Source organism: Heterocephalus glaber, unplaced genomic scaffold, assembly GCF_053883595.1.
Source record: "Heterocephalus glaber isolate CG9 unplaced genomic scaffold, H.glaber_assembly_v1.0 deba00001452, whole genome shotgun sequence".
Lineage (NCBI taxonomy): Eukaryota > Metazoa > Chordata > Mammalia > Rodentia > Bathyergidae > Heterocephalus > Heterocephalus glaber.
Window position 1 is genome coordinate 3,514,924 of NW_028258302.1, and position 27,975 is coordinate 3,542,898.

The 27,975-nt window shown below is 37.5% G+C and overlaps 1 protein-coding gene across 4 annotated transcripts in view; it reads right to left on the reverse strand.

Moving 5' to 3' along the window:
- The window catches only part of Znf684 (zinc finger protein 684), a 55,316-nt gene that overhangs the window by 23,499 nt on the left and 3,842 nt on the right, over positions 1–27,975 (reverse strand). For all 4 annotated transcript variants that reach the window (XM_021249938.2, XM_087215213.1, XM_087215212.1 and 1 more), the window contains 7 exons: positions 25,255–25,381; positions 24,843–24,938; positions 9,947–18,606; positions 7,499–7,698; positions 3,799–4,031; positions 2,627–2,753; positions 2,230–2,311 (listed from right to left, as the gene is read on the reverse strand). In XM_021249938.2, coding sequence (XP_021105597.1) covers positions 17,702–18,606; positions 24,843–24,938; positions 25,255–25,381 — 1,128 coding nt within the window. In that variant the 3' untranslated portion in view covers positions 2,230–2,311; positions 2,627–2,753; positions 3,799–4,031; positions 7,499–7,698; positions 9,947–17,701. The remainder of the gene's footprint in view (positions 1–2,229; positions 2,312–2,626; positions 2,754–3,798; positions 4,032–7,498; positions 7,699–9,946; positions 18,607–24,842; positions 24,939–25,254; positions 25,382–27,975) is intronic.

The window sequence follows — 27,975 nt, forward strand, 5'->3', positions numbered from 1 at the left end:
ATGTATTTCACACCAATAGTTACTAATTTTTTAAGCAATATAGGCATTCAATAATTTGCATAAAAATCATAAATCAGGAATAGTGCACATAGTATGGAGCCATAGTATGCAATTTTTCACTATTTCCTAAGCTTTATATTCTATAGTAAAATTATTTATAGCTCAAAATTTTCTGTAATCTTTTAAGTAAAATCAGTAATATCACTTATACTATAATTCTCAGAACATGCTTTTTCACAAACATTCACTTGGTAGGGGTTTTTCTCCTGATAAGCCATTTGTTGCAAGGTTAATTTTAAGTTTTTTCATATTCCATTCTTTTATGTCTCCTTAGATGGAAAATGAAATGGGTCTTCTATTTATAGAATTTCCCACAATTTTTCACAATTATTTTATTTGCTCTACTGTATGAGTTAAGTGATGTTTAAGGAAATATGACTTCTTCATGAAGGCTTTCCCACATCAGCACACTTATGGGGTTATTCATCTCTATGAAGTTTTTTATGAGTAATCAGCACTGATGAGTAAGTAAAGACTTTGCCACATTCTCCACAATGGTACAATTTCTCTTCTGTATGTCTTTTAGTAGATTTACAAAAGGCTAAATTATATGTGAAGATTCTCCCTCAAATCTTACATTTGAATGAGTTCTCATGCTCATGAGACTTCACCTGTCAATAAAGACAGCAGATCCAAGTGAGTGTTTTCCCACTCTGACTGTACCCATAAGGTTTCCCTCTAGTGAGAAGTTTCTGGCAGACCGTGAGCCCTGCTTTACACTTAAAAGTTTTCTCACAATCTGCACCCAAAGGGTCTCTCTCCACTGTGAACTTTTTGATAAGCTACAAGGCATCCCCTTTTTAAATATTTCCCCACAGTCACTGCATTCAAAGGCCTGTTTTCTCCCTGTATGCCTTTTTTCATGTCTAATGAAAAAAGACTCCTTTCTGAAGGCTCTCCTGGACTGACTACATTCAAATCTTTGTTTTGTTGTGTATTTTTTTCGAGTCTAACCAGATGAAACATGTTTTGGAAGACATTTCTTCATTCTTTGTGCTCATGACAGTTTTCACCAGGATACCTCTTACTATAATTAAGAAAGCATAGGCCGGGAATTTAGCTCAGTGGTTTTGCCACCTGCTGCACAAGAGCAAAGACCCAAGTTCGATTCCCAGTACCAAAAAAAAAGCATAAATTAGGTTGCAAATTCTTTCCATTTGATTCATCTTTATGTTGTTTCTGTCTTGAAGAAATACTGCTCATGCTCCAATTACAATTTTGGACTTTTCTCCTTAGTGTTTTCAGGATGGTAAATATTTTGGTTCAAAAAATTATTTTTGCTTCCCTTCTTTCTCTCTAGCTCATCAAGTAGGGAGACAACTTCTACAAAGGAATAAAATGAAACATGCCCAGTTATTCTTGCTAATGTGTTATAGAAAGAAATTTCAAAAAAGTCTCAGGTTTCAGGCAAAGATACCTACTCTTGCTATTTCTGTTCAACATAGTACTAAAAAAGTCCCACCTATAGCAGTTAGGCAAGAAAAAGAAGGATCCAATTTGGAAAGGAAAAAGTAAAATTATCTTTTTTCATAGAAGACATGATCTTATATGTAGGACACCCTAAAGTTGCATTTAAAAACATATTCAAAATATAAACAAATTCACCCTGGTTGCAGGATAATAAAGTCAACATACAAAATAATGTGTTTATGGAATGACAACAAATAACCCAAAAAAACAACTAAGAAAATAATCCTGTTTAAAATTCCATCAAAAAGAATAAAATACTTAGGAATTAACCTAGAAGTTGAAAGGTTCTGCAACAAAAACTTTGTTGAAAGAAATTAAAGGTGACACAAAGAAACGGGAAGACAACCCGTGCTTGTGGATTAAAAGTTAATGTTGTTTCGATGTTGGTAATACTTAAGATGATCTACAGATTCAGTCTAATTCCTATCAAAATTTCAATAGCATTTTTGCAGAAATAGAAAAAGCAATCTTAAAATTCACATGGGGGCTGGGGATTTAGCTCAGTGGTGCCGCCAACTGCCTCGCAAGCCCAAGGACCGGAGTTTGATCCCCGGTACCAAAAAAAAAGAAAAAGAAATTCATATGGAACAACAAAGGACTCCAAAGACCCAAAAAAATCTTGAAAAAGAACATAGCTGAAGGTCTCACACTTCAGACTTCTGGGCTCCAAAGACTCCCATCTGATTTTCTCTTACCTACCTGTGTAATGCAGATGTAGATTCTTTTTCCACCATCCGTGGCTCTTATCCTTGCTCCACTTTGAAGATCACATCTGGACGCTCTGCTCATGGAAAAAACAACACAGATGTGGGGACTAAGTGTGGGGCAAACAAGTCTCTCCCAACTCAGGTCTGCCTTCTTGAGTCTCAGGGCCTTTAAAAAATCACAAATAGGCTTTAGAACAGAACAGACCCTTCTCCATTTGGACGGCAGAAGCATAAAAAGATTATTTTAGCTCCACGGGGTATGTATTAGGAATCTTTGGCCACTAAATTTTAGGTCTAACTTAATGCTTCAGAATGTTCACAGCTTTCACAAGTCTTAAAGAAAGCATGTTACATTGGTACATTCCAAGATACACAGGCAGTGTTCTTACCCACTGAAATTTGGTTTCTCAAATTTTTCAGGATCACGTCCCAGTACAGTATTTTCTGATCATAATCAAGTAGATGCCATTCCTCTTAAGTGAAGTCCACAGCCACATCCCAGAATGTCACTGATTCCTGTAACAGCACATTCATATTAAACTTGTGGTGAGCACCACTGGGAGAAATGAAGGGGATTCAGAACAAGCCTTTTAATTATGTTCATTGTGCAGAGCTTACAATAAGTTATATAGCTAATAACTACTGTGTACTTGATTCAGAATCAAAATCTATGAAAAAAGAAAATCATATTAAACTTCTCAGTACATATATATGGGTGTGGGTGCATACATCTCTCTCTCATACACACACACACACACACACACACACAAACACACACATGCTCACCAGAAAAGGGAAGGAATGAATAAACAAGAGTGTGAGAAAGAAGTGGGGAATAAGAGAAACAAAATACTAAGTTCAGTGAAGATTGCTTTGGCTTCATGTATTTTATACAAGCAACACCTTAAAAACAGTCACGGGATAACTGCTTCTGTATTTACAATAAATTTCCTATTTAAACATTCATAAAAAATGTCTTCTCTAGTGCCAGAAAATCTTTACCTATGGAATTGTTATACCTTATTCTCTCAAACCACACCAATAATTTCACTGATTGGATAAACTTTTTCTGAAACAAGCAAGATAAAATACAAATTTGCATCTCAGTATTAAACCTTGTGAACTCCATTATCAATTTTCTAGCAGGGAATGGTGGTACATCTTCCTAATCCCAGTTACTCAGGAGTCTGAAGCAGGAGGATCAAAAGTTGGAGGCCAGCCTGGACAATTTCAAAAGACCCTATCTCAAAATAATAAAAAGGGCTGGGAATGTAACACAGTGGTAAAGCACCCCTAGGCTGATCCTCAATATTAAAAAAAAAGTATATACAGTTAAAATACCAAGCTATATTTTCCTGTTTATATTCTTGCCTATTAATACTTTTTTATTAGATTCTTAGGAGGCACTGAAAATTCACTGATAAACAAACTGGAATTTGAGTGAACAAATGGACGGATGGATGGATGGATGGATGGACATCTTGCCTGGAAATTAGTCATTTTCTGCTATTTATGCAAAAGGACACAGATTGTGAAAACAAGAGAACCTATAAATACATACCCATCTTCCAGCTATTGAAAAGGCTTTTGGAGGAATTATGACCTTTGAAACAAATCAGATAAATCGATGTTCTGAAACCATCAACTTGTTTGCTTGTGATTCTGATATAATCATAAGAAACTTGCACAAGGATGTTCTTTCTTCAGTAGATGTGTCCATTTCTGTCCCATTGATCTATTACAATTTGTTGTTAGCTTCTGATCTAGTGACTTCTTTTCTCCTAGAAATTTATCCTAAAGAAATAAAAATGGATGAGTATGTACAAAGATCAAAAGCCTGGGCTATGGAGCCAGATAGTGTGGGTACAAATTCTGTTATTCCTTTTACTAACAGTGTGATCCTGAAAAAGATGAGTACTCTCTACCTCAGTTTTATCTGCAAAATGCTGACAACAATAGCATACACACCATAGCATTTCTTTGAGAATTAAATAGTTAATGTACATAAAGCATTTGAAGCAATATATGGCACATGGTAAGCATTCAGTAAAATTGGTCATTATTTTTAAAGAAGAAAAAGAGATATAAGTAATGTTTTTACATAATTGCTTATAATATGAAAACACTTATAACTTAAAAGTCCATTAATAGAGTGTTGGTTTTTTAAATTTATTTATTTATTTTTTTGGTACAGGGGATCGAACTCGGGTCCTTGCGCTTGCGAGTGTTGATTTAAAAAGAAACATGATTTTGGGCCGGGGATTTAGCTCAGTGGTGCTGCCGCCTGCCTTGCAAGCACCAGGTCGAGTTCAAGCCCCGGTACCAAAAAAAAATGATGCTATAGGCCCGGGGATGTAGCTCAGCGGCACAGCTCCTGCCTGGCAAGCATGAAGCCCTGAGTTTGATTCCTGGTACCAAAAAAAAAAAAAAAAAGATGCTATAGACCTATAACATGAAAGAATTTTATTATTATCATATTATAATCAGAATAAAAATTTTAAATCTCTTTTAAAAAAATAATCCCTTGGGCTGGGGTTGTTGCTCAATAGCAGAGCACTTGTCTTCCATGCCATAAGGCTCTGGGTTCTGGGTTCAATCCCCAGAGCTGGGGAAAAAAATCCTTGAGATTTATTTTACTGAAATGGTCATATTTAGCAATTTGGAAAAGTTATGATCATCATCTTTTTTAAAAAGGCATACAGAGATGTTATGAAAAGAGGTTCCATTTAGATTTTTGGGTTTAAAAAAAGGACATTAAAATGTATAAAACAGCCTACATAATTATAGGTGGTGCACACCTATAATCCCAGAGAGGCTGAAGCAGGAGAATTGCAGTGAGTTCAAGGCCAGCCTGAACTACATAGCAAGACTCTGCCTCCCTGCAAAAAAAAAAAAAAAAAGAAAAAAGAGAAAAAAAAGAAAAAGAAAAAACTACTCTTTAACAAAAAGGTCTACAAGGCCTGATACCATTTTATTCTACATTTATGACCTCATCTACCTCAGTCTTTCAGTCATTCTCCATTGCCTACTCTGATCAGCCATCCATTTTCTTTGCTGTTACTCCAAACACCAGGCTTGAACACTCAGACTTGTGCACATTCCCCAAAGTATGTCAGATGCTGAACTGCTTACTGTCTAAACTCCTTCACATCTCTGCTTACATGTCACCTACCGGTGAGGCTTTTCTTCACTATCTCATATGAAATTACCCCCTCCCCACACCAGATCTTCAGTCTGGTTTTATTTTTCTCCAGAGTACTCATTACCAAATAATAGATTATATATGTTTATTTGGTTTTTAATCTCCTTCCAGAAAAACCAAGGACTGTGTTTTATTTTTTTATTTTTATTTATTTTATTTTTTGGTACTGGATATCAAACTCGGGTCCTTGTGCTTGTGAGGCAGGCAGTGGAACCACTGAGCTAAGTCCCCGGCCCTAGGACTGTTTTATTCATTGAGGCATACCAGGCACCACACAGTATTTGGTCCATAACACTCAGCAAATATTTGCTGAATGGAATAATGGATGCACTCCTTTTATTTTTGGTTTACTCCTTGATAGAAGTTTTTAAAACTTATTAAATAACTTTAGCTCAACTCAATGGTAATACAGGAAAAAGAATACTGGTCTGGGAAATGAAGAGTATTTAGGCCTGATTTATCCACTAACAAGCTGTGAGATTCTCTAGGTACTTGGTTACTATCTCAGTGTTAGTTTCTTTCCTCCTTACAAAGAAGCAGCAGAACTAGAAGACCTCTAAAATTCCTCCCTACCACTACCAGATCACGATTCTGCAAACTACTTCGGGATTTAGGTAAGGGGAGAGAGGAGATAAGGAATCAGTATATTCCCAAAAGCCAAGTGTGACAAGTGAAATGGTATGGAGCCAGCCTGATCTTAAAAGAACCAATGGGACAGGAAGAGGATGCACTGGTGTTAATATGACTATTTGTGTGAGCCCAGATGAGAGAGAAAGAGAGGGAGAGAGATTAGGGAAGGTGGATTTCTTCTGTAGTAGACTTTGACTCTTCCTTACCATCATACCCATTCTCCACTGAATTTCCTTTCCCTGTGGGGCCTGACCATATTGACCCACATCTTCCAGTCTGAATTCTCACCTCTCCAAACTTTTGAGACAATATCTCCATGAATGGAGTCCTTGATGGCCCTGGATGTAATGTCATGAGTCAAATCCTAGTCTCTTTAGATAGGAGAAACAAGAGTTGGCTCTTGTCTCTGCTCTGAAATAGGAGAAAAAGTCCCAGGTCAGGAAAGCCTCCTTCCAGGAGCAATCTCTTTCCTAGAAAAGATGGCCCTTCAACTGGAAACTTCAGGTTGGGCCCCAGTTATGTGAACTCACTACCACCTGCAGCTCTTGGTTGGCCATTTGTAGATTTTTAACCAAGGCTGCTGGAAACTGAGACAAGGCTGGAAAATGCAAGAGAGACCTTCAGGTTTTTCCTGCAGAGACACCAAGAGTTCTCTCAAAAACAATGATAAGTTAAAGTTCACTTAGCTTTCATTCCTCCCAAAGAACAACAATTTTAGGCGAGTACTATGTTGCCAATAGAACGAACTTTTGATTGAAAATGAACTGAGTTTGAATACTATCTCCTCCACTTACTAGCTATGTGATTTGAAGCATATAACTTCAGGTTTCTCTGCCAAAACACGGGACTTAGAGTAACTGACAGGACTGTCATATTCTTTCAAAAGTGCTTGAAGGCGCCTAGTGCTGGACACATTGGCTATCCCCCACCTCTAACCCCAGTGCCTTGCAGGAGTTTGATGCTCTCTGAAATCCAAAACGCTCCTGGAATGAGGTGAGGTAGTTCATTTCAACGCATAGGCCTGGATTCTCTATCATGTGCCTACTGCATACCTAAAACACCACTGTTGACTGACCCATCGACCCTAGCCAGAGCAGAGAGCCCTGTCCTCACCCAGATTTCTCAGAGACAAATGATCCTGCAAACAGGGGTTATCTAAAAAATGACTCCTTTCCTACGAACCAAGAAACCGGTCTTCCCCTTTTTAAACAATCCCCTGCTGCTCGCTGTTTGCTGCCTTCTGCCTGCCACTTCATCGACTGTATCTCCTCTGCGATGCCCCTCCCCCATGCCACCCTGTCTCAGAGTCAGCTGAGTATGGACTAAAACCTCTACGAACTGTGAGGTAAAATAAACCTTTCCTGCTTTAAAAAACAAAAACAAAACAATCCCCGAATCCCTGCCGGTCACTGCCAGCACAGACCCTTACCAATAACTGAGCTTCCAGATCTTCCCATGGTGCATGTGCGGAAAAAAGCGCTCCGCTCAGCTTCCCGGGATTTTCTGAGGCACACCTCCTGGGACTATATTTTCCGCGAGGCTCAAGGAACTGGGGTTCTAAGGCAGCCGGGATTTCTTTTGGTACGGGGGAGTTCATAGCCTGGTGTCCTTTGGGCTTCAGGAAGAGCTCTGGTCATAGCGAAAGGAACGTGTACGTAATTTTTATTTATTAGTCTAGACGTGACAATTTAAAAAGCTAACCAACAAATAGACAACAGCAATTTATTAAAAGGCACATATGCTGTGAATTTTCTTGAATTTTTATTTTAGTATCATGAGCCTAGCCTAAATATATCTTAACTATAGATAATTTTAAAATATAGATGTGTGTAAATTAATGTAGTAGAGTCTATTAAAAACCTTCTAAAACTTCAGTCTAGTTATAAGTATGGTTCAATTTGGTCTACTGCCTTAATGGGAGGGAAAAGCAGGAGGACAGCTTGAAGTTTAACTCAGAGAAGGAACTTTATAGTATAGGAAAAGAAGGGTTAGATAATCATTGTTGGCTGACTGCAGAAGGAGAGTATATCTGACAGGCATACGGGTGGATGGGAGATTAGCTTCTAAAACAAGTCTTAATCTCATTAATTGTAAAATTGCTTATCAGGAATATTTTCCCCCCAGAAGGAAGTCATGAGTGAATAATATACAAAGTATTTTTGCCCAGACCAGGTTTGGGATAGTTTTTTCTTGTAGTTTTCCTCAGACCGTTTCTTTCCTCTCCCTAGATGATTCCTCTCCCCTTCAATCTGCATTTTATCCCTCTCTGCTTTAGTTTGTGTGTGCTTTCAGATCTTATTCCAGACATATCTAATATTTATTCAACAAAAATATGTTGACTAAGCTCCTGCTATGTAGCAGGCGTTGTGTTAGATGTGCAGTAATGAACAAAACAGGCAAAAATACTTGCCCTGAGGGAGCTAATGTTCCAACATAGTTTTATTAGACCCTGATAAGTAATGTGGAGAAAAATAGCACAATGAAAGGGGATAAACAGGAGGGGAGGGTTAGAGTTTTTAAACAGTCAAGGCCCAGGGATGTAGTTTAGCAGCACCGCGCCTGCCTAGCAAGCACAAGACCCTGAGTTCAATTCCTGGTAGTGGGGGGAAAAAATAAAGACAGTCAAGAAAGGCCCAATTAAAAGGAGATATTTCAGAAAAGACTTAAGGAAATAAAGTTACCAAAGGAAACAGCAAGAGCAAAGAAGACCTGCAGTAGAAAGAACAAGCATGTTTAACACCAAGGAGGGCTCTATACCTAAGATGTGAGAATAACAGAGGGGTAAGGAAGGGTGAGGCCCAGCCAGGCGTGGTGGTGCACGCCTGCAATCCCAGCACTAGGGAGGCTGAGGCAGGAAGATTGCTGTGAGTTCCAGGCCAGCCTGTGCTACACAGTGAGTTCAAGGCCAGCCTGAACTGCCTAGTGAGACCCTATGTTGAAAGACAAAACAAAACAACCACAAAAAAAGAAGGATGAGGCTTAAGACTGTGGAAGTCTTTGTAATCAATGTTAGGACTTTGGCTTTTACTGTGAGTGAAAATGAAAGCCACTGGAGAATTCTGAGTGGAAGAATGATCTCATTCAAGTTTTAATAAGACCACTCTGGCTGCTGCATCAATAATACACTGGAGTGTGGTTGCTTTGGCAGCACATATAATAATAATACACTGGAAGCAAGCAAAGGTGACTTAGCAATTTAGTGGGATCCTGTCTCAAAATAAAAAATATAACAGATGTTAGCTCAGTGCCAAGGCCCTGGGTTTGATCCCCAGTACCACAAAAACAAACAGATTATTACAGTAATCAAGGAGTAAGATAATGATGGCTTGAGACCAGTAGTACTAGAAGAACTCAGGGAAAGTAATAGAATTCAAAGTCTAATTTGTAGAGTCTGTCAAACTTACTGTGAATTGCATGTATGCTATGAGAAAAGAGGGGGACTAAGATGTTTCCCAAGTTTTGAGCAAGTGATAGGATGACATTGCCATCAGCTGAAATGAAGAGAACTCCAGGTGGGGGGCATATGTAGGGAGAAATGAGGAAATCGTGAACTTGGTTTTGGGTATGTTGAGTTTGAGATGTCTGTGGAGACATCCAGGTGATAAAGTTTGACAGATATGCTTGAGATGAGGGGAGATGTCCACAAGAAATAAATTTAGGAGCTATTATACAGGTAGACTTTAAATCCTGACAAATGAGGTTACAGTGTAGGGAGTGCAGAAAGAGAAGAGATTCAAAGGTTGGAGCCCTGGTGTATTTACAATTTAAAAGAAAAAAGCAGAGAAAGGAAAGGAAAAATCAAGTAGGAAGGGAACAAGTAGAATATAGTTTCCTGTAAGCCAAATGAAATACTGTAAAAGTCTTTCAAGCCAGGTACCTGTAATCCCAGCACTTGGGAGGCTGAGGCAGGAGGATCACTGTGAGTTTGAGGCCAGCCTGGGCTACATAGTGAGTTCAAGCCTGGTCTGAACTACGTAGTAAGACCTTGTCTAAAACAAAACAAAACATCTTTCAAAGAGAAAGGAATGATACATTGTGTCCAAAACTGTTAGTAAGACTGACAAGTTATCATTGTATATAGCAATTGGAATTTTATTGGTGACCTTGAGAAGAACAGTTTTAGTAGAGTGGTGTGAGGAAAGCCAACTTGTAATGAGTTTATTATATGACGGCCCATTCACACTTCCTGATTTCAAAACTTACTATATAGCTACAGTAATTAAAAGTGTAGTCCTGGCATAAAGACAGGCATACAGATCAATGAACTGGAATGAACTGCTCAGAAATAGACTCTCCCAGAAATGGTCAAGTAACTTTTGACAAGGGTGCCAAGACCAATGACACGAGGATAACTTTTCAATAAAAGGGGCTGGGAAAACTAGACATCCACATACAGAGGAATGAACTTAGGCCTTTACCTAACACTATGCACACAAAGTAACTAAGTATAGATAATTTACCTAAATAGACTCAAACTCTTAGAAGAAAATATAGCACAAAATCTTCATGACATGAGTTTGGCAGTGATTTCTTGGATATGATAACAAAGGCACTGGCAACAAAAGAAAAAAAAAGGCAAATTGGATTTGATGAAAATGTAAGCCAGGTGTGGTGGCACACACCTGTAATCCCAGCACTTGGGAGGCTGAGGCAGGAGGATCACCCCAAGTTCGAGGCCAGCCTGGGCTAGTGAGACCCTATCTCAAAAAACCAAAAAGAAAAAAAAAATAAAATTTTTGTGAGTCAAAAAAAACTCAACAGAGTAAAAGCCAGTGCACAGAGTGAGAGAAAATATTGTGATCATATATCTGCTAAAGGGTCAATATCTAGCATATATAGAAAACTCCTATAACTTAACAAGAAAACCTGATTAACCAATGGGCAGAACATTTGAATAGACATTTCACAAGAGAAGATTAACAAGTGATTAATAAATCCATGCATATAAAAAGATTGTCAACATCACTAGTCTTTAGGAAGTAGAAATAAAACTATAATGAGATACCTTACATCCAGTAGGATGTCTCCTATCAAACAGAATAAAATAAAAACCATATTGAAATAACACGTTTTGGGGCCAGGGATTTAGCTCAGTGGTTCCGCTACCTGCCTCGAAAGCTGAAGGACCTAAGTTCGATCCCCAGTACCAAAAAAAAAAAGAAGTAGAAGAAGAAGAAAAAGAAATAAGTTTTGGCAAGGATGGAAAGAAGTTAGAACCTTGTGCGCCACTGGTGGGAATATAAAGAGGTACAGTCTCTGTAGAAGAGTCAGTTGATTCCTTAAAATATTAAAAATAGGATTACTATATGCCCCAGCAATTCCTTTGCAAGGCATATAACCAAAAGAATTAGAGAAATTCTCATGTTTGCCTATCTTCAAGAGTATCATTCACAATAGCTAAAACATGGAAACAACTCAAGCATCCATTAACAGATGAATAGATAAGGAAAGTGTAGTAAAAAATCCTGAAGAAATATCAGACTAACCAAAATGAAGGGCCATTCTAAATAGTAACTGGCCTGTGCTCTTAAAAAATACTAGTGTCATGAAAGATGTTGAAAGGCTGACAAGTTGTTTCAGATTAAATTAATATAAAGAAATATGACAACTAAATGCAAGGAGCAATACAAATGTGGATCCTAGACTGGAAAAAAATTACTTAAAAGAACATTTTTGTTTCTTATATTGGATCCTGGAACAGAAAAGGAACATCTTTGGAAAATTAGTGAAATTTGAATAATATCTGGAGTTTCATTTTAGTTAATGCACCAAAATTGGGTTCTTAGTTATACTCTCATATTAAATCAAACTTTTGAGACCAAAGAGCTCTGACTTTCAGGATTTATTAAGCTATTACAGATGATAGCCAAAATTAAAAGGACCAATCCTGGAAGAAACTCCCTAAACTATCAGCAGCATGATCAAATAACAGAAACATTGCCCACTGGATATAAGGAGCCAAAGTACTTTATAAGGAAAAATTGGGAACAAATTGTTTACATCGAACGTACACTGGATATAGATAAGAGAGGCAGAACATCTCAAATCAGGAAAGTCCCGGGGTAGGAAGATAGTACCTACAATGAAGCTTTTGCTGCTTCTTGGTTGCTTCTAAAAGTAGAATACAATGTTTCTTGATGGCTAATTTTAACACACAGGGAAGGAATGCTGTACTTTTTCTTTTTCAGTTTAGCTTGACGCTGTCAGTTAAACTTTTATCTCTTTCTTCCCTCTATCCTCTGTTCTGTAAGAGAATCCTTCTCATATCACTATAATGTTAAAATGTTAATATTAGGAGACAGGTAAAGGGACATATGGAAAATATCTAATATCTTTGAAACTTCTCTGTAAATCTAAAATTATTCCAGAATTAAGAATTCATTTTTAAAAGAACACTATTGGAAAACTGGGGAATTTTATGGATGACAGGAAGTATTTTATCATGTAATTCCAGTTCTTTTCATACTTAGATTGTGGTTGTGTAACAGGATTCCATGTTCAAAGGGATGAAATGTTAGAAGACATCCATCATTTTTGCCTACTTATGCATTTCTTTTGGTAAGAGATTCTATTTTTGTATTGGAAAATAGTTCCTATTACATGGGATCCTATAGTAATGCAAATCATTGTTTCCTGCTTTTCTACCAAAGGGGGAACATTTTGTCCAATCTAGACTGATCACACCCACCCAGGAATTTTGACTATTCAATAAGAGTGACTTTTTGGCCTATTAGTCTGACTCTTACTCTGTGTGTGTATGACCATTAATTTTGTAAGGACATATAAGATTATTGATGCTGGGAAAAAGGGGGAGAGATGGAGGGGAAGGGGAAAAAAAGACTTGAGATGTTATGTACATGTACAGTGGACCCTTGACATATGAACTTGATCGGTTCTGAGGGCTGGTTGTAACATACTCAATACAGCTGAGATCTGGATGTTTACCTGGATATACGCTATAAATAAAAAGAAGCAGATGAATCTTCCATTAACCTAATTAACCCAAGTTGTTCGTATATCAGCCAGTTGTAACTTGAGGGTCCACCATACTAATTCCCCACAATGGGTGTTATCAAAAATTTTTTAAAAAAGAAAACTGACACTGCCTGCTGCTCAAGCGCAAGGACCTGAGTTCGATCCCCGGTACCAAAAAAAAAAAAAAAAAGAAAGAAAGAAAACTGATACAGAACTCATGGGAAAAAAATAGAGTGATTCCATTAGTTGGGTTTCCACAATAAAATACCACAGTGGGGCTTAGGATACAGGTTGGTGTTTCTTTGTTTTGTTTTGTTTGTACCGGGGCTCAAACTCTGGACCTTTCACTTGCAAGGAAGGCGGCGGAACCACTGAGCTAAATCTCCAGCCCACACGTTGGTGTTTTAAATGTTGGTTGTACATATTACACCTTCTCTAGTACGTTACTAAGAATATCGTGGTTTGTTCAAAGTATCTGTCACAACTTTTACAGCTTTTCATATCTGTCACACATCACAGATTTTATTAAAGGATAAGTTATCATTACAATAACAAAATATTCTGGAGCAAGTAGACACTGAGAAGGATTTAGAAGAAATAAGATTGGCCTTGAATTGCTGATTAAAAAGGTGTAAGTACATGGATGGGAATTTACTGTACTATTCTCTTGACCTTTGTGTATGTTTGAAATTTTCTATAATCTGAAGATAATGAAAATGAAAAAGAAAAAACCCTGAAAACTGAGTACCAAAAAAAAAAAGAAAAAGAAAAAGGTACCAAAGTGCATAGTAAATCAATAACAACAGGGCCAGGGATTTAGCTCAGATGTTTCGCCGCCTGTGGAGTTAAACAAACATCCAAAGAAAGCAATTTAAATAACTTCAAACAGAGTAAAAAACATCCAGCTTTGGGGCTTTAGTTCCTCTCCACTCATCTCCGTCATCTGAGAAACTCCGGACTGTAGATAAGTCAACAGGAAATGGGTACCATTAAGAATGGTATAGGGGAAAAAAAACACAAAAAAAGAATGGTATAGGGCCGGGGATTTAGCTCAGTAGTTCCGGTGCCTGCTGCGCAAGAGCAAGGTCCCAAGTTCGATCCCCTGTACCACCCCCCCCCAAAATGGTATAGACATGCCACTGTTTCCAGTGAAGTATGAGATACATTTGAAAACAGCTTCACTGAAAATAAGGTGCTTTTAGTTTGCACAGAAATTATAAAAGGATTAAAGTACCTCTGAAAAAAGTCATAACAAACTATTGTTCATTCCTCATCATAGGTGAGTTTAACCCATTTTCAATTTATTATTGGTATACTCTTATTTATTTCTGCCTTTATTTTTTTCTATTTAATATGCCTTTTACATGCAACTTCCATCTGTCCTGCACTTCTTTTGGGGGGGGGTATCTGGGATCAAACTCGGAACTTTGCGCTTGCGAGGCAGGCGGCAACACCACTGAGCTAAATCCCCAGCCCATGCCCTGTACTCTTTTGGATTTGTTTTCAGTATTTCCCTCTTTAGATTTTAGTTGCACATTTTATTTTTATGCTTTTTAAATTATTAATTTTGTTTGTACATTTTTTACTTACAAAGCCTAAATTTTATCCTTTTCTAGAAAACATGTACTCATAAACTCAGATATCCACTTTGTACTTTTTTTCATTATACTTTTTGATTCTTTAAAATTAGCAGATATAGGGCCAGGGATGCAGCTCAGTGCCACAGTGCCTGCCTGGCAAGCTCAAGGCCCTGAGTTCGATTCCCAGTATCATAAAATAAAATAAGCAGATATGATGTAATCAAAGTGAACATTTTTATTGGGAAAAAGGCCAGCCTATCACCTATGTATAAATAAAAGAGGAAGAGGACATGCTTTAGTGATCTTCTCATAGAGTAAATAAAGAAAATCTCAAGGTATAACGTTATCTTAGAGATGGGAAAAACAGATTGATTGTATATGGCTGTTTCAGCTACAGGGCAAAAATAGCTAGGAAGCTCTGGAAATCCAAGACGTTTGGATGGAACTGATCATAGAGTTTTGATTTTCTTGCTCAAATCTTGCACAGCCTAAGAAGACAATGAGGTCAGTGACAAACTCTCTCGGTGCCAGTTTACATTTGCCCAGAACTAGAAATATATTCTATATTTCTTTTTCCACCTAAGAAAGGAAGCAGACAAATTTATGGAGCCTAGATTACATGACTCCTGATGTATTCGAATGTCCCGGTCCCATCTTCTTCCCAGCGAGCTGCAGCAGACCTTTGCACATGCCTTGCCTCCTTGACCTACATTAGCTCTTTTAAGGGCATCTCACACCATGCTGCCAAGAGGGGAGCCTCCTACCCCTCTTCCTATTGTCTGTGGACATTGGAGTTTCTTAGATAAGGAAATGGGGAGTGGGAGGATGGACAGAACAAGAATGGTAAGCACTAAGTAGGACTAAATCAAGACTTCATGTAGGAAATGAGAAAACTCTTGAGATGGAAAAAAGTGAGACCTATAACTATAAATACCTGGCTTCCCTGTGTGGTTGGCAAACTGATTCTGAAGACAATTCCCAAAATAGAAGGTTCCAGAAACTTGGAATTATTGCATACATAAAATTAAGATATAGGCTCCTAAAGTAATTTAAAAGGATAAGATTTAATTTAGATCTTTTAGTATGCTTATTCAAAAAAGCACTATATTTCATTACTCTTCAAAAAAGGCTAATAAAGAGAAACAATGCAAATAGTTATAACAGCTTAAACTTAAAAGGAAAAGGTTTAATTTCTGAATTTAGATTTAAGCTGAATTTTATTACCACTCAAGAAAAGGGATAGAAGTTTTTTGACTTATCAAAAATGCTGTGCAAAGCAATAAGAACTTTAGCATTTTTGTTTTGTTTTGTTTTTTTGGTACCAGGGATTGAACTTGGGACCTTGAGCTTGCGCAGCAGGCGCTGGAACCACTGAGCTAAATCCCCAGCCCTTGTTTTTGTTTTTTGAGACAGGGTCTCACCATGTAGTTCAGGCTGGCCTTGAACTCTCTATGTAGCCAGGCTGGCCTCAAACTTGCTGCAATCCTCCTGCCTCAGCCTCCCAAGTGCTGGGATTGCAAGTGTGCACCACCATGCCCAGCTAACTTTAGTGTAAACAATACCTGGTTAATCCTTTGAAGGAAATATGCAGAACCTAAAAATGTCACATTCCAACATGAAGTTGAAGCAGAAAAACTTGGGTCTTTCCAAACAACTTGATTAATGATGCCTATGCTGGTTATATGGGAAATTCCAGGCCTCTCTAGGAGCTAAACCTATTATCAATTTCATAGGAAAACAAAACCCCTAAAACTCCCCCAAAGTTACAAAGTCTCATGACACCCTAATTTATCACATTCAAAGTTAAATATCCCTTGAGTTTATGATGATACACCAATGAAAAAAACCCAAATATTTAAAGTACAAATGTTTTATTTACATAAATATTTCTTTACCTTAACTGAAAGCTTACTGTAATACAGAACACAATAGCTTTTTTTCCTCCTCAATTAGTATCTTGTTAAATTTTGTTTTGGCATTTACATACATAGGAAAACATCTTTATAAGAAGTCTTAGCTGGGCATGATGGTGCTTGCCTCTAATCCCAGCACTGGGAAGGCTGAAGCTGAAGGATTGCTGTGAGTTCAAGGCCAGCCTGGGCTACATAGTAAATTCAAGGCCAGACAGAAGTCTTCACTTCTATAATTAATGCAGAGACCCAGATTCAGTAACACTGCTGGGCCCATTAAAACTGACAACAAAGGGCTGGGAATTTAGCTCAGTGGTTCTACCACCTGCCTCACAACTTCAAGGTTCCGAGTTCAATCCCTGGTACCAAAAAATAAAACAAAACAAAACAAAAAACCTGACAGTAAAGTGCCATGCATTGGGTGGTGGTATACACGTGTAATCCCAGCTACTCAGGAGGCTAGGGCAGGATTGTAAGTTTCAGGCCAGCCTGAGAAACACAGCAAGACTCTGTCTCAAAAAAAAAAAAGAGTTGGGACAGACTTAATGCCAAAGGCACAGGGTTCATTCACCAATACAGGGGGAAAAAAAAGTGCCAGCAAATGGATGAAAATATTACTGAAATTCATACTTCAAATTAAACCACATTTCCTCAATTATGCAGATGTTATTAGAATTAGAGGGGGAAATTATAATTTTTTTCTTGTTGAAACTTTTTAAAAAATCATCTTTTTTTGTTTTTATTCTCATTTCTTTTTTTGAGACAGGGTCTTACTGTGTTTCCCAGGCTGATTCTGAGTTCCTGGACCCAAGTGATCCTCCCACCTCAGCTGTGACTACAGGCACCACAGACTCTTAATAACTTAATAGTGTATTAAGCATTTATTTTACACTCACACTTGTGTAATTATTTATTATTAAAACTGGAAATGGTATCTAGTTTTCACTGATTCCTTTATTAATTTATGCTTACTTTCCAAACTCTATGTTGTATTATGTGTAGTTCAATTCTTTCATGGTTTTTTTCTGAAAAAATTTATCACTGCCAGAACATGATTGGTACTGACACTTTTTTCTTACGGGACTCTACAACATTCAAATAGTGGACTTCACACCATGAGTTCTCTGCTATTTAACAGGATTCATCTAATATTTATGGCTGGTGTATTCATAAAGTATGCATTTTCTGATGTACAATAAGATTTGACTTCTGGGAAAATGCTTTCCCGCATATGTTACATTCATAGGGCTTCTCTCCTGTATGAGTTACTTGATGTCTAAGGAGATGAGACTTCTTGATGAAGGCTTTGCCACATTCAATACATCCATAAGGTTTCTCTCCTGTATGAATTCTTTGATGTGTAACAAGCACAGATGTGTTGCCAAAGGCCTTGCCACATACGACACATCGGTAGGGTTTCTCTCCTGTGTGACTTCTAGAATGTTTATAGAGGGATGAACTATACTTGAAGGTTTTCCCACATTCCTTACATTCAAATGGGTTCGCAGGCATATGAGATTTCACATGTTGATTAAAAGAGGAGCTCCAAATGAACGTTTTCCCACATCGACTGCACTTATAAGGCTTTTCTCCAGTGTGAAGTCTCTGGTGGTTCACAAGGTAGGATTTCTGTGTGAAAGCTTTCCCACAGTCAGTGCACACAAAGGGTCTCTCTCCACTATGCATTTTCTGATGAGCTATAAGGTATGCCTTCCTACTATAAGCTTTCCCACAGATACTACATTCTAAGGGCTTTTTTCTTGTATGATTTTTTTCATGTCTAATGAAATGAAATTTCTTTTTGAAGGCTTTCCCACATTCATTGCATTCATATGAGTTTTCTCCAGTATAACTTCTATTATAATTAAGTAAGTCTAAATTAGGTTCCAAATTCTTCCCATATGATTTACATTTATGTGATCTTTTTCTTGTTGGATTAAGATTTGTGCTCCTATTATAATGGTGGAGTTTCTCCATGGTCAGAATTCTACTGAACGTGAACAAAACCGACTTCAAAAAATTGTCTTTGCTTTCCTGATGCTTCTCTGGTTCATCAAGTAGACAGTCAGCTTCTAAAAAGGAGTACAATAAAACATTCCTAGTTATTTTTTTCCCCTCCAGCCTATTCCTGACAGAAAAGTCTGTGGTTTCAAATCAAGTCTCTTACTCTTGAAATAAACCCTATATTTGCCTTGGTCTTCTTGAGCTTTAAGAGTAAAACTGCTAGCGAGTAAATGGGAACAGATGAACAACAAAAATAAGAACAGATTGAACATTATCTGTAGAAACTCAATAAAATAGGCACAGAGTACAGCAAATAAGGTACAAAAGTCAAACTGTTGTGCAATAAGTCACAAAATGAAAAGAGCCATTTTGGAGCTCTGGTTAATGGATAAGGTGACAAGGGGAAGAGGAGAAGAGGGAGCTAAGGGAAAGTATCAAAGAACAGGCTAGGTTTGGAGGAGGCAGATAAGAGGCAGAGTCTTCTCTACAAATTCCTAGATTACCCTAGTCAAATAGTTCTATATTTCTGTTGTATCTCTTTTTCCTTCTAATCACCCTACAGACTATCAATTTCCTTTAAGAGATTCTTGAGGGCCAGGGATTTAGCTCAGTGGTTCCGCTGCCTGCCTCCCAAGCGCAAGGTCCTGAGTTTGATCCCCAGTACCAAAAAAAACAAAAAACAAAAAAAGAGAGATTCTTGAATCTCTAGAGGCATTATCTGCAGACAGGGCTCCAAATCTACTGACAGCTCGCATTCATTTTATATGTACTTCCAAGTACAGGAACACAGATGTTTAGCAGGTCACGCATAGGCAAGTCATCCTTAGCCCAATCATAGATTTTATTTGCTAACATTTTAATTCTGGCTGGGTTTCTGTGTATGACAAATTATCTGTTGTATTTGTGTTGGGCATACTGCATACTCTTTCAATCTGCCTGATAAACTAGTTTCCTGAAAGCTGTTTTACTCCTTACATCATGTCTTTTTGCTCCTAGCCTCAAAATCTTATAAATCTCAAATCTGTTACTCCACTTGAAAAAAATCGGAGAGGAGGGGTTATAATTCTCCACTCTGGAGTTTCCCTCCATGTGGAATGTTAGTACAGTACAACAACACTTTCAACTTCTTACTCTGTTGGATCAAGACTTAGTGGTAGGCAATAGGGATTAGTACACATTTCATTAGAGAATGGTTCTGAATATGGGGACTCACTTCCTCTTGCTTTTCTAGTAAAACCAATGGGAAGCAGCTAAAAACAATAACCAGGTGAAAAATCTCAGAAAATCAGCCAGGTATACAAAACCAAAAGATATGAACTTACTCATGGGATCTAAGCATGTGTTTCACTAGTCCTCAGTATCTTCTATTCCATGGATTCTAGACTTCTATATAGATGCTCCTCAACTTACAATGGAGTTATGTCCTGATAAACACCTCAAAAGTTGACAGTATTATTGAAGTTAAACTGCATTTAATACGGATAACTTACCAAACATTTTAGCTTAGTAACACAGTACACTGTAGAGTATGGGTTTACCTGTGTGATGATGACTGACTGGGAGCTGTGTCTCACTACTGCTGCCCAGCATCTTGACAGAGTACCATATATTGCCAGCCCAGAAGACATCAAAATCCAAAATCTGAAGTACAGTTTCCAAATGCCATATCACTTTTTGCACCATTGTAGATGTTATGGCCCCCAAAGCCTCATCCATTTGGAAGGTGACTGGATTATCGGGCATTGTAGCTAACTTGCTGTGGGGAGATGGCACCTGGTCAGAACATGGGGGTCCCCAAGGCTGTGACCAGGGAGGGTATAGCTCCCTTCCTGGCTCCCCTTCACTCTGCTTCCTGGCCATCATGAAGTGTGCAGCTCTTATTCTCTATGCCTCTGTGCCATACCATTCTGCCCTGCAGCCCGCTGATCTAAGACTGTAACTATGAGCCAAATAAACCTCTCCTCCTGTAATTTGTGGGTGTTAGGTATTTAGTCCCAGCAACAGAAAACCAACCGAGACAGTAAAGTCAAAAATCCTAAATTTAATCATCCTTAATCAGAGATTGTATGTGATTGTGATCTTTTGCTCTTGTTCCTTCCCCACTTTAACTTGCCCTCCCTCATCTCATCCATTTAGTATTTGATATTCTTTTGGGAGGAGCCATTGTTCCATGATCTCAAAAAATAATCTCTAATTTTGATTTTCTTTGGATTTCTAAGATAATCATTATTTTGGTTTGTATGTTAAATGTCCTCTGCCTCCCTGCCTTGTGGTGGAAGGTTAGTTGTCAGCTGACAGGCTTTTGGAAGGTGATTGGATCATAAGGGTTCAAACTTCCTCAATGTATTAATCAATAATGGATTCATGATTTGATGGCGTGGCTGGGAGGATATGGAAATTTGGGAGGTGGGGCCTGGACATGTGACCTTGATGATGACAAATATCTTTTCCCCACCCATCCTCTCAGGCTCTGGCTCTCTCTCTCTGCTTCCCAGCTGCCATGAGGGAAGCAGTTTTCCTCTGCTGTGCTCTTCTGCCATGATGTTTCTGCCTTATCACAGGCCTAACAGCAATGGAGCCAGCTAATCATGGACTGAAACCATGAGCCAAAATAAGTCTTTCCTCCTTTAAGTTGTTTTTCTCAGGTATTTTGTCACAGCAACAGAAAGCTGATTAATAGTCATATAGTGATTATAGTTGCCTATACCATTCATTTTGACAATTTTTTTTATTCACTAAGTTTGTTGGTACATTTTAGGTATACATTATGATCACATTCATCATTGGGATTTTGTACCTGTACATGATATATCTTGCTTCCTTTTTTCCCCCCATTTCCCCATTTTGACAATATTAACTAGAACAAAACTGCAATGTTAATATGCAATGAACAAATGTTTTATACTCATCAAATTTTAAAATGTTTTAAATGTTTTGTGGTTCCAATTACCATTTATACATTAGAAAATGGTAATGAGTTTTTGCTTTCTTTGAATCCTTCTCAGGAAACATTTTAAAAAGTCTTGTAGAATGGAATAAAAAAGAAACAGAACCCATGATGCCTGGCTCTACAATAGTGAATCAATGAAACATTCATTAAAAGAAATATTACAGCTCTTTCTTTAGGGTACTATATGAAAAACTATGCTTTAAAAGCCACAAGGGTTTTTTAAAAGTCCAAGACAGAATATGTCAAGTTGTCCATGATGGAGTCATGGCAGAATTGCACAGGGAGTTCAAGAAAGCAGAAATTAATACAGAGTTTTCATGAAAGAGGACCAAATTGACCTCAAACTTAATAGCACACTAGTCTTTAGGTGGACCCCACCAGAATTAAAAGGACGGGTGCAGAAAAAGAAAATTATGTGTAAAGGATATAAAAGAGCCCAATTCTCACAGAATAGGGAAAAGATAGGTATTTTTTTTTTTTTTTGGTACCGGGATATTTTTAAGATAGGTAATTTTTGATAAGCAAAATGGAACCACATTAGAGAGAGCAATAGAAGCCATTTGAATAATCAAAATACAGGTTATAAAGGACTGATTTACATTTTTCAGGACAGAGATAAGATGAAATAATTTGGGTTAATTATGGAGTAACATCTAAGATAAATAAGAAAACAGAATGCAAATAGGAAAAATTGAAACATGAACAGCCTAGATACAATATCAGTAATTAAAATTCACTTGGTTTGGAGCCAGGCATGATGGCACATGCCTGTAATCCCAGCACCATGGAGGCTGAGACAGGAAGACCACAAGTTCAGGCCTGGCCCAGGTTACACATCAAATTAAAGGTCAGCCTGGACTACAGGAACTACACAGTGAGACCTTGTCTCAAAAATCAAACAAAAAATCACTTGGTTTGTGTCAGAAGATGGGACTCTAGGGAATTGGTGTATGAATCATTTGAAACATTTTCCTTTTAGGCTCTTTGTGGAAAATGAAAATTTTCTATTAAATCAATCTTAGATAAGTGAATAGCTGATATCATAGGCCATAAAGCTATATACCATTTCTTTTGAAACTACTGGGAGAAAAAAACTGCTTACTGCAATGATTTGAAGACTACAGAGTCTGCCAAAAAAATGTACACATACTTTAAGAAAAGAAAAATAGCGCGATGTTTTTTCAACAGATGGTGTTACCCTTGTATGGGGGATCCTAGAGGATGTCATATATTGTAGAAAACCCACTACACTGCCAGCCCTTAGAGAAGAAATTGAAAATGCACGAACTGCAATCTCAATGGACCACGGTTACCCAAGCAGCAGTTCACTGTACTAATGTCTAGAAGCTAGTGCCACTACTTTGAGCACCTCTTGTAACTGTAGAGGCCAAAGGTAACTTGTATTAATCTCACGATGACCTAATAAATTTAGTTCTAAAATATTTATACATGTTTTTCTGTTCCTGATGTGTGTATACATTTTTTGGGCAGACTCTGTATAAAGCATTGGGCCAGTCATTATTCTTTATTGTAACATAAAGATGAATGTGAAGGTTGAAGAATTTTTTAGTATCTTGATTCTTTTTTTTTTTTTTTTTGGTACTGGGGATCAAACTTGGGACCTTGTGCTTGCAAGGCAGGCGCTGGAACCACTGAGCTAAATCCCCGGCCCAAATTTTTTAAATTAGTTATTATGAAAAGACTTGAAATAAGTGCAGGTGGCATAAAACTATGGGAATGGAAAGTTGCTGAGGTTCAGATGCAGAGATGGAGTGATGAGACTTCTGAGGGAGTTACTATGGAGAGTGGAGAAGATGGGAGAGGAAGAAAGAAGAGATGAATAAATAATCAGCAAGAAGGGTAAGGACAGATTAGCTGAGAAACAAGCAGAAGTGAGTTGGAGGAGAATTTAAAAAATATCAATATTACCAAAGTGATAAACTAGAACATACCCACATTATCAATGAGACTAAAGATAAACAAGAGATAAACAAGGTAAATGATAGTGAATTCTTTTAAGTTTATGTTGCTCAGCTTCATTTTGAATGTAAGTGTAAGTTTCTCACATCAGAAGCAGGGGTCAGTCATGGTTGACATAGCTTCCAGTGCTATATCCCTTGCACTCCCCAGTTCTTCAGTGTGGTCAATCCAGATTTCTACTGTATACAACTGCTCCCTGGTGATCACTCACTTCTCTGAGGGACAGATTGATATACCCAACTTGACTGGTCCTGGTAATCCTCATACCTCATATGCACCATGCAGACTGTCCCAGTAACCACCTCTCAATCACAGTGTGACCTCCTGGTACTTGTGCCTCCATGCTTTAAATCCACCCACTAAAGCTCCCCATCTAAGCTGTTTGAATAACACTTTAGGCCCAATTAAAGCACTGGACAACGGGTCCCTCTCTCAGTCCCTGCCCTTGATGTGTGTGTCCTCCAGTCATTCAGAGCATCCTCCAGGACCTATAAGTAATAAAATCTTTATTGCCATTTTGTCTTTCCCAATCACTGAAGGGGTGCTTAAGTTCAAGCCTCGTCTGAGCAATTTACTAATAAAACATTGTCTCAAAATTTTAAAAGTTTGGGCAATTTAGCAGCTTGGTGAGAACATGTCTCCAGAAAGGGGCTGAGGATGTAGCTTAGCATGAAGTCCCTGGGTTCAAGCCCAATACTAAAACAAAACAAAACAACAAAAAATACAACACTGAGGCATATAATGCAAATAGAGGAATAAGTTTATTTTTAAAAAAGGAAGATGACTAGAGCATCATGTTAACTAAACACTTACTCTCTGCCAGCTATTTGAAGTGTTTTGGATATATTAGCTCCTATATTCTTTATAGGAATCCTAAGATAGGGGTTAATATAATTCTTATTGTATTAATAAAATTATGCTACAAAATAATTTGCCTAAGGTTAGACAATGATTGATCCTGAAATAAGGATCAATAAGTTTCCAAATCCACACAATTTAACCACATTATAAAAATTAATTATAGAAAAAAGATCTGTAATCATGTTGAGAAGGAAAAAAATGAGGGCTTCAGGAACTGTGAGAAGAGAAACAAAGCAAGGACCTAGATGAAACAGGCAATGTGAGGAACCAGGGTAGAGAGAGGGCATCCCTCTATACAACAGCTGAGCAAGGAGTAAGAGCACCTATGTGAGTAGAGGGAAAGGAAGGTACATTTGGGAATTTGATGTTGTTGTATCAAGAGTACTCAAGCACTTACAAAGGAATGTGGCTTTTAAGAGGTACTTCCTAAGTGATATTTCAAAAGTGCTTGTCCTTCACTGACCAACTTGGATGTCAATTCCAAGTACTCTCATCTGATTTTCTCTCACTCACCTGGATAGCTCCCATGTAGATTCTCTTCCTCCGCCAGCCATGGGTCTTGTCCTTGCTCTACCTTGAGGATCACTTTTGGTTTAGTAACTGGAGACCCTATTCATGGGAAGATAACACAGAAGAGACAAAGCGCTAGGGACAAACAACTTCCTCATAACTCAAATCCGCTTCCTTGAGTCTCAGAAACTTGACAAACAGGGTCTAGAACAAAGCCCATTCTCCATGCAAAGTTAGAAGCATAAAAAGATTACCTGATCCCTAAAGGGGATTAGGAATCTTTGACCACTGATATTCAGGATCAAAGTTACTGTATTAACACTTCAGATGTTCAGAGCTTTCACAAATCTTAAAGGAAGGACACCAATTGGTACATTCTGAGTTACACTGAAAAGTTATCACCCACTGTCCTTACCCACTGAAATGAGGTTTCTATAGTTGTCCAACATCACATCCCAGTACATCATTCTCTGATCACAGTCAAGCATCTGCCACTCTTCTGGGGTGAAGTCCACAGCTACATCCTGAAATGTCACTGATTCCTGTAATAGCACATTCATTGTTATCAAATTAATGGGTACATTATTAGGACTTGCAAGAGAATCCTGACAGCCTCTTAATATCATATGTTCACTGTTGAGTTTGGGGAAAGTTATGTACAGAAACTACTATATAGTTGATTCAGAAATATACTTTCCAGAAGGAACACATATCATATGAAAAATATCCAACTAATGTCAGAAAAATTTAACAAGGAAAAAGAAGAGTCATTTAAACAAATGGTGCTGAGACATGTAGATAGCCAGACACAAAAGAATAAAGTTGGGAATTCCCCATCCACTTGACATCACACACTAATGAACTAAGATGGATCAGAGACCTAAAGGTGAGAACTAAAACCATTAAACTCTTAGAAGACAACATAGGGGAAAATCTTTATGACCACAGATTAGGCAATGGTTTCAAAAGAAAAAGTACATGACAAACAGGATACAAAGAGTTATCAAGAAGATCATACACCCTGACCAAGTCGGATTTATCACAGGGATGCAAGGATGGTTCAACATTCGTAAATCAATAAACGTAATATACTATATTAACAGAGTCAAGGACAAAAACCATATGATCATCTCAATAGATGCAGAAAAGGCATTTGACAAAATCCAACCCCACTTCATGATAAAAACCCTACAGAAAATTGTAATAGAAGTTCTTTATCTCAACTTGATTAAGGCTATCTATCAAAAACCAACAGCCACCATCATACTAAATGGTCAAAAACTGAAAACTTTCACACAAAGTCAGGAGCAAGACAAGGATGCCCACTATCACCACTCCTGTTTAATACTGTTCTTGAAACATTAGCCATAGCAATTAGAAAAGAGAAATAAAAGGAATAAAAACAGGAAAGGAAGAAGTTAAACTGTCATTATTTGCTGATGATATGATACTTTACATAGAAGACCCAAAATACTCTGCCCAAAGACTTCTAGACTTAATTGACAGATTCTGTAGAGTAGCTGGATACAAGGTCAACACTCAAAAAACAATATCCTTTTTATATACAAATAATAGACTCACTGAGAGAGAAATTAGGGAAACAATTCCTTTTACAATAGCATCCAAAATAATGAAATATCTAGGAGTCAATTGAACAAAGGAAGCAAAAGACCTCTACACTGAAAACTATAGCACTTTGAAAAAGAAGATGGAGGAGGATATAAGAATATGGAAAGATATCCCTTGTTCCTGGATAGGAAGAACCAATATAGTGAAAATGGCCATACTTAAAAAAAAAATTATAACATAAAAAATAAGTTGGAATTCATAAAAATTAAAAATCTTTTATGCTTCATAGGACACAAGTGAAAAGAAAACAGAGAATAGGAAAAATATTTATAAACATGTATCTAGTAAGAGACTTGTACCTAAAACAAAGCACTCTTAAAATTCAACAATAACAGCCAAGTGTGGTAACACACACCTATAATCCCAGCACTGGAGAAGCTGAGGCTCAGGGATATTGGTAAGTCTGAGGCCATCCTGGGCTACATAGTGAGTTTAAGGCCAACCTGAACTACACAGGGAGGCTTTATCTCAAAAAACAGAAACAAAAGAACCAAAAACAATAAAAAGACAACTCAATTTTAAAATGGGCAAAGGATTTGAACACAATTTCTCCAATATATATGATGAAAAAATAAATGAAATGCTCAACATCATTACTCATTAATGAAATGCAAATCAAAACCACAATGAGATAGAGCACTTCACACTAACAAGGATGCCTAAAATGAAAGACAATGGAAAGTGTTAGCAAGATATAGAGAAAGTGTAACTTTCATACATTTTTGATGGTACTGCAAAATATTGTAGCAACTATGGAAAATAGTTTGGTAGTTCCTCGAAATGTCACACATAGTGTTAACATATGACCCAGCAATTCCACTCCTAAGTATATACAGGAGACTTAAAACAAATATCCACACAAAAATCTGTGCACAAATGCTCTTAGCAGAATTATTGGTATTAACCCAAAAGTGGAAACAATCTGGTGTCCATTTACTGACAAATAGATAAACAAAATGTAACATTTCCACAGGATAGACTATTATTCAGCAATAAAAAAGAATGAAGTAGGGGCCGTGGATTTAGCTCAGTGGTTTCGCCTCCTGCTGCGCAAGCACAAGGACCTGAGTTCGATCTCCAGTACCAAAAAAAAAAAAAAAGAGTGAAGTACTGATATATCTACAACATTGTGAACCCAAAAATAACATACTGGGTGAAATAAGCCAGTCAAAAAGATCACATATTATATGATTCCATTTACATAAAATGTACAGAAGAAAACAGAAAGTAGATTAGGGTGAGGAAAAGGAGAAATAAGCAGTGACTGACTTCTAATGGGTACAGAAGTCTCCTTGCAGAATGATGAAAATGTTCTGAAATTAGACAGTGGTGATTCCTGCATAATGCTGTGAATATAATAAAAGCACTTAGTTGTATATACTTGAATTGGGTCGCTTTTATAATATGCGAATTATAATTCAATAAAGCTATTTTAAAATATGACATATGTTCTTAGTCATTCACTCATAATATATTTAATGAATGCCAGCAGACTCTATATTAATAT